This window comes from Typopeltis vanoorti, chromosome 13, assembly GCF_054136105.1.
Source record: "Typopeltis vanoorti isolate ZY-2024b chromosome 13, IOZ_Tvanoo_1.0, whole genome shotgun sequence".
NCBI classification, from domain to species: Eukaryota; Metazoa; Arthropoda; class Arachnida; order Uropygi; family Thelyphonidae; genus Typopeltis; species Typopeltis vanoorti.
The window spans coordinates 9,937,651-9,947,676 of record NC_143561.1 but is presented as its reverse complement, the minus strand read 5'-3'; the positions used below and the strand labels follow the sequence as shown (position 1 = coordinate 9,947,676).

Genomic DNA, 10,026 nt, shown 5'->3' with positions numbered 1-10,026 from the left:
ATAACAGAGAGAGTAACATTAGCTATAAAAAGCGAGCATGTAAATTAAAGAGAGATGTGGAAGAGATAATTGTGATGGCGGGAACAAATGACCTGAGAGTCAGTATTAATCAGGTGGCAAACAACTGGAGAACAGTGTTACACATCAGGAAGAAGAAGAAAAGAGTCAAAGGGAAGAAAGTGAGTGTGCTTCCTCGTTTTGATAAATATGAATTTAGTAGAAGAGCGATAATCATGAATGATATAATTGCAGGGATATGTAAAAAAAGAGATCTGGAAAATGTTATGTGTGGAGGCAAAAGAGAGCTTTATGCAAGAGATGGATTGCATCTAAACATGGAAATTCATAAGCATTTTTAGAGAGTACTGTTTTCTGAGCAAGTTGAAATATTTGGACAGGCAAACTAGAATTGACAGGGTTGAGAGTAGGAGGGAGAGGCTTAAGTACGGAATGTGTTTTTGGTGATGAATACTGAAAATTGTGAATACTGAAACTACTGTATAATTTGCAAACAGTGGCGCAGGTAGAGCTCTTGCTGTCTGGGAGGTCCCTGAGTTTGCCGCTCTTCTGAATACACACTAAAAATACTACAAAAAAAGTCAAAAAGACGTATAGCATTTCTGACAATCTGGGGCTTAATCACCGTCATTATTGATCAGACTGGTGGGTCTTTTCGCTGCAGCTCCTTGATCGTTGTAAACTCCCAAACACGCAGCAGTATGATACAATAGATTTGTTTAAATCTAGACTCTAGAGTCTAGACCAGAGGTGGGAACTTTTTTAAGTGTGCGCGCCAAAATCGCCAAATCTTTTATGCAAAATTACTAGTTGTGGTGGTGTTGGAAGTGGACTGTAGATGGCGTTGATGGAGATGATTCGTAGTAGAGGTTAGGTGTAGAGACAGTTGTAGATGTCCTCCCACGATGAGTCTTCGGACTCCTTGGAGGTATCAGGAATAATAATAATAATAATAATAATAATTTTCTCACGTGCCAACCGAAATTTTCGGGAACATATTATTATTTGGTGTCTTTTAAGTATTAGTTAAACCTTTTCAAATAATCAAAAATCACACTAGAATTTACAATCAAAGAATATTGTAAGAGTGATTATTGAAAATCATGTAAAATTGAATGAATGTAAAAATTAGAGACGGAATTTTTACTTAAAAGTCCTTCTACCGTTGATAGCGTGAATATTTTTTATTTGCATTTAAGTGTAATTCTAGCTGCCATATAAAACAGCACAATTTAAAAACACAATTTTAACATCAGCAAGAGTAAACAATAATTCTGAATTTTTTTTTTTTTTATAAAGATCAGTCAGACATACGTTTTTTTTCACGTTTTCCCAATATATTGCAGTGCACAATCTCATAATAGTTTTACTTGACTAAAGCACAATAAAAGAAAATAAAATTAAAGATATAATTTTATTACTGCTTAATCCCTTACGAGTAATACATAAAAATTACAGACAAAATAAATTGTTATTTTACCTACATAATATATTAAACAGAAATTAATCTTTACCATTTTTAGCAGAAAACATCAAATCAAAACTAGAGAAAAAAATAGTGGACATTTTATTTATTTAGCATCAACGAGGCTTCTGCTGTTGCTGCATCACTAATGACAGATACTTTATATCCGGTTTATATTTTGTAACCTGTAGAGATATGCATGCGCTACTAGTTTTATCTGTAAGGCTACTCCTGTTATAAGACTTAACAAAGTTCATCACTGAGAACAATGAGTCACAAGAATATGTAGATGCAAAAATGGATAATAATGCTGTTGCAAGGGTTTTAAAACATACAAAAGTTTCGGGAATAGCATTCCAAGTTCTTAATACCTCTTTTTTTTTCGCACTTCTCTCTGTTACTCCCGTCTCTAATCGTTCCTTTTCAATATTTTCCAAGTCAACTTTGAGATCAACAAATTTCTTCCTCCAAATTGAATAACTTTGAAAATCAATCAACTGCATTTCAAAATCCTACATATCTATCCATGAAAACATCTGCAAGTTTATTTGAAGTGGTTTTTGTATCCTGTAGTTTGAGGTTCAAGTCATTTAAATGTTCGCAAAAATCTGCAAAAACATCAGTTTACAAAGTTTACACGCTGTCATATATTACTTTATAACACATTTGTTGATTAGTCAAAAAGAGATTTATCTCATCCAGGCATTCAATAAATCGTTTCTGAACAAGACCTCGAATAAGCCAACGAACATTGTTGTACATTATTAGTCTTGTGTACACCGAATCCACCTCATTCAATAGATTCTGAAATTGTCTTTTATTCAAAGCACGTGCAGAAATGTAATTAACAACCTTGGTTCTGTTTGCATCACTTCTTATAGTACCTTTAAGCCAGCTTTTGCACATAAAGAATCCCCATGTATTGTGCATTGAAACCTATCAGTGGATAAACATATTTTGCAAACAGATTTACAAATGTCCCCTTCTTACTAATCTTGCTGGGTGCACCATCTGTTGTGACGGACACCACTTTTGAAATATCAATTTGTCAAATAGATAATTCGTTCATTACTGCTTTACATATTTCAACCCCACTGATACGCTCAGGTAGTGTTACAAGGGTAATCCTCTCTTCGCATACTTCTTCATCCCAACAAAATCGAGCAAAGATTGCTAGCTTAGCTGATGATGTAATGTCTGTGCTCTCATCAACACAAATAGAAAAGAACTTACATGAAGCCAAATCTTTTGTTAATTGTTCTGCTGTATTCCTTTCCAACTTAAGTATCCTATCCTTAATTGTTTTTCTATTCACAGACAGATCTTTAATGCGCTGAATAATTTTTACCTTTTCTGAAAGATTGTCAAAAAGGAAAGGAGTACATTCTAGTCATGCTTTTTTAATATACTCCCCATCACTGAGTGGTTTTCCATGTTGCGCAATAAGTTTTGAAACCTCAAAACTAGCAGCAACTAAGTTGGAACAAAGCCTACCTGAAATAAATTTCATCAATGTATCGGATTGTTTTTGTCTTGCTCAGTTCACAAGAAATTAATTCTCTCTGTTCTTGCTCACTCTTATTACTTAATTTCTTCTGAACAGTTTCAAAATGTCTCTTTACAGAAGAAGTCTTACAAACAACTGATTCGGAACAGAAAATGCATTATGCTATATATATATGTGTGTGTGTGTGTGTGTGTGTGTGTGTGTGTGTGTGTGTGTGTGTGTGTGTGTGTGTGTGTGTGTGTGTGTGTGTGTGTGTGTGTGTGTGTGTGTGTGTGTGTGTGTGTGTGTGTGTGTGTGTGTGTGTGTGTGTGTGTGTGTGGAAAGTTTTTTAACTTGGGTATACTATGTTAACGATACCAAGCAATTTTATAAGCTAGGTTTTAATCCTTTTTTCCCAACTAAGCAAACACACAAGTAAGTCAACCTAGCTTATAAAATTGCTTGGTATCTTTAACACACACACACACACACACACACACACACACATATATATATATATATAGATTCAAGCAAAACCATATGTTGCGCCGGCAAACACAGTATCTAACTAAAAACTAGATTATGGGAGTCTTTGCCCTCAGCTCAAACACAAAGCAGTAATAAAATTCAACTGTGTTAAAATTCGTAAACGTGTTAAAACTAAGAAATATATAGTGAATGTTGTTATGGCAGTTACAGATATTGAATTCATATGAAGAAAATTAGCATTTCAATTCAAAAATTTTCGGCTTGCTTTTATCTTTAAGTCGCGCGATCTTTTGTTAATACGGTACAGCATCAATCATATGCACATCTCATAGCTGCTCTATCTTTACTGGTCTAGTACCATAGTTGTCTGTTTCGCGTTCTGTTTTCAATAGCTAATGAGAAGTGCTTTCATTAGTAATTCGTGAAGGATTGTTCATTAAGTATCTCAAGTCTTGTAAATTACTGTTAATTTTTGCTTGAAATAATGGGAAAGAAGATGTCGCTATTTGGGTAGGATGCACACAAGGAAACTGCTCTCCAGGCAGGAAATAGAATAGCAATCGTGGTGCGAGATATATACGGGGATTTTACGAAAAGAAACTGAAGACTTTAGTTTCCTAAAACCCCACATATATCTCGCACCACGATTTTTAGCTCTAATTTTAGAGAAAACAAAGTGCCAGTTATATTCAAGTAAATAGGATATGTTTATGCCAGTGTTAAAGGAAATTTTCTTTTATATCTAATAAGTTCAACATATTAATTGACAATCAATACTCCCAATCCACATTTTAATGACTTACGATTTAATAAAATTCAAATCCACATATATGCACATATGTACACACTTTAGAAAACGGATACGTTCTTTACAAACCCGAAAAGATATATAAAATGATGGTAAGGAGTCACATCACGACTAGTAGCCTGGCGAATGATGCAACAACTGAACTGGACAAAACTTGTACATCAAATACCGCAAAGATAGATGACTTGGAAATAGGATGTTTGTTTCTTATTTTCTTATTACTTATTATTACTAAAACAGTTGGTAGGGTTTGCTTCTTTATTGCATTTTTATTTCATATGTACTTAATAAAATTGTATTATATTAAGTTAAAATATAAAAGTCAGCGAAGATGTTGGATATGTATTTATTTATTTAATTATTTTTTAAGGTGAGCCCTGGGTGGCATGCCACGTTTGGCATGTGTGCCAAACGTGGCATGCCACCCAGGGCTCACCTTTTGCCTACCCCTGCTCTAAACTCACCATATATAAACAATATAATAAATATTTTTTCAACGGTTTCGATAATGACCCAAATGATATAAACGTGTAACAGATTAAAAAAAAAAAAACAACTAATGATGAATCAGGCATTTTGGCATTTTTTAGGATAAAAACGGAATCATGCTTGTTAATTTTTATACACTGCATAAACGCATTAAAACGGTTAAGCAAAAACCCTAATGCAGAAATATTATTATTACCCGTGCCCTAAAATCCTGTCGATGGTCTTAGTTATAAGGAAAATTAGATGAAGAAAAAAAAAAAACGTTTTCGCAAATGTGCGGTGACCACTCGCTGCTGAGACGCAGCCGTCACGGTTTAAGCAATAACCAATAAAGCAATCACCGGGCCACGCATTTTACTGTTTTATTTTTCAGAATTTGAATTATAGTATGATAGGGAAATGTAACGGTTTTGTTATATTGTATTTATTTTCGTTGTAAGTATAGTTGTTAAAAACTAATTATTAATCATTAATAAAATTACTAAGTTAACATAAATAAAAGAATCGTCGAAAAATAAAATTGTGTCTCACCTGAAAACTCCCAAAAAAGTGCCGCCCGGGGAGGACTCTCCTCCCCATCCACCCCCCCCCCTAGCTACGCCACTAGTGCTGCCCCTCTTTCTCTAACAGACTTAGATGATGATTTTGTTAGATTCTGGAGTAGGGTCATTTCTGCTCCACCTCCCTGATGATGACCATCCTACGATATTGAGGTCCATTCCTGCCCTTCAAATATACCAACTGTCTCCATCCAGAAGATCAAAGCAGCTCTTTCATCCAATTTCACTGCCTCCAGACCTGATGGCTTTCCTGCGTCTAGGCTTCGGAAGGTGCCGCTGAAGATTCTTCAAGACTTGTCCAATAAGTTTTGCAGAATAATTCTCCTTTCCAGTAAAGTAATACCACCATACCTACGCGCTTCAAGAACTATCTTCATTTCGAAGAAAGAAACTTCAAGCTGTGCATCAGACTTTAGACCTGTTACCATCTCCCCTGTGGTACTTAGACTCTATCATAAAATCTTAGTTAAACTACTTCAGCAACATATACAACATGATAATAGACAGAGAGCTTTGTCCCTTCAGATGGCTGTGCCGAGAATATATATCTTCTTTCTTCTCTTCTGTCTGATTCCCGACGCCGCCTTAAGCCTCTCTATATATGGCATCACTGGACCGCCAAAAGGCCTTTGATAGCGTCTCCCTTCATGCTCTCCTTCCAGCGCTGTCTATTGCTAGATGTGCAGAACCCTTTCCTATGATATTGAGCTATTCTTGGGGAGCTGCATCACTATCCCCACAGGATCCCGTGCGACTTCTATTCCCGTAGTGCGGGCTGTTCGCCAGGGTGATTCGCTATCTCCTCTTTTCTTAAACTCCGTCATAGATGAGTTTCTTCACTCTCTTCCCAGTCATATAGGCTACTCTCTAGGCACTTCTTCCTTTAGTACTGTGGCCTTTACAGACGATCTCATTCTCGTAGCCTCTACTAAGGTAGGCTTGCAGGAACTCCTTGACTGGACAATTGGCTTTTTCTCTATTCGAGGCCTTTCTATTAATGTAGAGAAGTTTTGCTCTTTAACTCTTGTCCCCTCTGGTCTTGACAAGAAGCTTAAGGTTGAGACAATAGAGTTTTCCTTGCACGGGAGGCCATTGCATGCTGGAAGAGTGGAGATACCTTGGTATCATTTTCACCCCAAAGGGAAGATTTTCTCTTCCTTCTATCCTAGAAGCTGGGATCTCTTCTTTGAGGGAAGCTCCTCTCAAGCTCCAGCAAAGACTGTTTCTCCTTTCCCACTATCTCATACCTCGCTTTTACCACAAGTTGGTAAGACATATATCATGGCTCCGACTGCCTCCTGACACCCCTAGTGCGTACTTCCACGCGAGGTTGAAGGATGGAGGGTTCGGGGTTCCATCACTTAGATGGGTGATCCCATGCCTGCGGCTGTCAAGAATCTCGAAATCAGAACTGTCGTCTTCTTCTATCTGCAGAGAGGCTTTCTATAGCCCATTCATACAAGAAGACTTTAGACAGGATAAAGGCTGGTCCCATTATCACGGTACCTTAATTGAGTCAGCACCTGCAGAACACAAGACATGGGCATCTCTGCTGCACTCTTCTATAGATGGTGCTCCTTTAGAATAGTCATATCTGGTGCCTCCCCAGCATGATTGGGTAAGGGATGGCACCAGACTCCTCCCTGGGTTCGAGTATATTGACCTTATTAGGACAAGGATCAATGCCCTACCCACTCGAGCCCACACAGATCGATGGGGTAGTGACAACTCAAACTGTAGGGCTGGCTGCCGCTACAGTGAGACATTGTCTCATACAGCCCAGTGTTTTACTATGCCTGTTTGCCTCCAAAAAGGACCACCCATGTGGTCCTCGTGCGGAGGCATGACGCGGTGGTCTCCATGCTGAACAACCACTTTAAGAACAAAGGTTGAGAGATCGCGATGGAACCACATTATAGGACCTTTGCGGGTTTGCATAAGCTAGACTTAGTGATTAAAAGAGATGGTGATGTTTAGGTAGTTAATGCCCAAGTGGTGGCAAAGGGTGCTCACTTGCCTATAGCCATAATAATAAGGTAAACTATTATAAGAATAACCAAGATCTAGTTAGTAAGATAAGGGAGGAGCATGGGACAACTCCGAGGTTTACCAGCGCCTCCATCTCTTTACATGGCATATGGAGCGCAGATAGCTATAAGGACTTAAAACAGCTTGGGCTTACGCAGAAGGATATAAAAGTTCTTTCCTTGAGGGCCCTACAGGGCACACTGGTGGCATGGCGTTGCCACCAGAGAATGACTACAGTTTGATAACTAGAATAGGCACAGGTTCAAACACTTCTAAAGTCTTAGGCCTATATCAAGCCTGGACGAGATGTCTGGACGTGATGTAAGGGTAGTACTGCCCATAACCAGTACTAAGATTAATAAAAAATAAAAATAAATAAATAAATAAAATAAAATAACCAATGGTGTACCTCAGGGTTCAGACCTTGGACCATTATTGTTTAATCTATACATTAATGACATCAAGCAGGATCTATCTTCAGATGTGCAATTGTTACCTGATGATGCGAAAATAGGCAGGGCAATCTGGGATGCTACTGCTATTTAGCAATTACAGAATGATTTGAATAGACTGGATATCTGGGGCAAACGAAAATGGCTGTCAGTTTAATGTTAGTAAGTGTAAAGTTATGCATTTTGGCGTGATTAGAGTTCCAGCGGCATATTATATTAGCGGGGTTATGCTACAAGAAACTAAAGAGGCAAGGGATCTTGGTGTATTAGTAGATAAGAATTTAAAGTTCAAAGGTCACATAGCAAAAGTTGTAAATACAACTCAGAGGATAATTGCTATGTTGAAGTGAACCTTGACATGTAAGAATAAGGAAGTGATTTTGCCTCTTTATAAGGCTTTGATAAGACCATACTTGGATCACTGTGCACAGATTTTTTTCTCCCGGGTTCCAAGGGGATAAAGAAGCTGCGGAATGGTGCAAAGAAGAGTTACAAAGATTATATCTGGATTATGGGATTTAGATTGTGAGGACAGATTGCGAATATGTGAATTGCAGACTCTGGTTAACACGAAAAAGGGGTGATATGATAGAGGTCTATAAACTTTTGAATGGGTGTTATAGCATTTTAAATCATGACATTTTTCGTTATATGGAAGGCGGGGAGAGAATACGGGCGCATCGATGGAAGTTAAGGTTGTTCTCAGTCAAGAAAGGGGTAAGAGCTAGGTTTTTCTCCCAGAGAGCAGTGAGTGCATCTAGTGTAAATGAATTTAAAAGAAGGTATGATAGCTGGGTTGGCTAATTTATACAGCCTCCCTCGATGAGTCCTTGACTTCCTGGAGATCTCAGATGATGATAATAATAATAATAATAATAATAATAATAATAATAATAATAATAATAATAATAATAATAATTCAGGAATGGGTGAGTAAGAATATGATACTCTAATAAATTTAGTTTAATCCTTTATCCAAGTGTGAGTAAACAAAGTTTGCGCCCGAAAGTAACTTCAGGACTGAGGAAAGTATCCCCAGTCCTGGTGATACTTTCGGGCGTGAACTTCGTTTGCTCACACTTGGATAAAGGATTAAACTAAATTTATTATAGTCTAACCAAGTGAAAAATAAACTTTCAATATGATACTCTATTGGGATATTGCCTTAGTAATTTATTAACTTTGTATACTATCGTAGTTTTATAATATAGGCGTTTCTTTGCATAAAACGTTTTGTAGTTTTTATTAAGAAAGAAGACAGCGTTGGAAATGTTTCTATTATATTTTAAGCTTTAACAACCGTTAAGAGGGCGTTAGCAACTTAGTTGACATGTTTACAAAATAGGCTATGGCTCGTGATTTGAACGATCTTTTAAGCATTTTACGAAAAAATGCTAATAATAAAAGATATTCAGTAGCAGTTGATTTTGAATTACAGGTGAATTTTATCACAATTTCGATTGAAGAAAGTGTTACATACATGCGAATTAATGTTCCTTGAAAACGCGTCAGTAGTTAAATGTAATGCCCTAACTGCAAAGCAGTGTTTAAAATGATTTTAAACACTGCTTATTTCTATCTCGTAACGCATGTTTATTGTTATATTTTATTAGCCTAAAACCATAACTGATTTCTTTTTTCTCTCTCTTTTTTTTATAACCTTTAATTGAGATATTTTGGACTCGAATACAGAAATGTCAGAAGGTAGTATGAATCTTGTCATGGAGGTCCACAATGATAATTCACTCGGTTGCTGAACTGTAAAACCTCGTTATTGTAAAAACATTACTCCACGCTATTGTTAACAGACGATTATTTATTTATTTTTATTTTTATTTATTTTTTTTTTTTTTGAGGACTGGAAGGTTCGTCCGACTATCCTTTAGTACCCCATGTCACAATAACTCGTTGTTCGTTTATTCCATGAAAATATGGCATATATTTAAATATATATATATGTGTGTGTGTGTGTGTTGAAGCCTATCCATAGTATCTTGTAAAAATTCAAAATCCAGTTTTGTGCTTACTAATTGTAGAAGTATGTCAGTTCAGTATTCCTTGGGTGGGTGGTTGTGTACACACATATATGCTTTCTAATTGCAGCTTTATGGGGTTTTTTTTCTTTTTCAAGTACGACTATTAATTTGGTCTTGATTCATAAAAAAAAAATATATATATATATATATATATATATATATATATATATTAAAGCATGCATATGATGTGCAAAT

At 36.5% G+C, this 10,026-nt stretch overlaps 1 protein-coding gene across 1 annotated transcript in view; it reads left to right on the top strand.

Moving 5' to 3' along the window:
• Positions 1-9,133: 9,133 nt before the first annotated feature.
• LOC150099931 (RPA-related protein RADX-like) overlaps positions 9,134-10,026 on the top strand; it is a 273,154-nt gene continuing 272,261 nt past the window's right edge. The window contains exon 1 of the mRNA XM_090403019.1: positions 9,134-9,233. Coding sequence (XP_090259145.1) covers positions 9,144-9,233 — 90 coding nt within the window. The 5' untranslated portion in view covers positions 9,134-9,143. The remainder of the gene's footprint in view (positions 9,234-10,026) is intronic.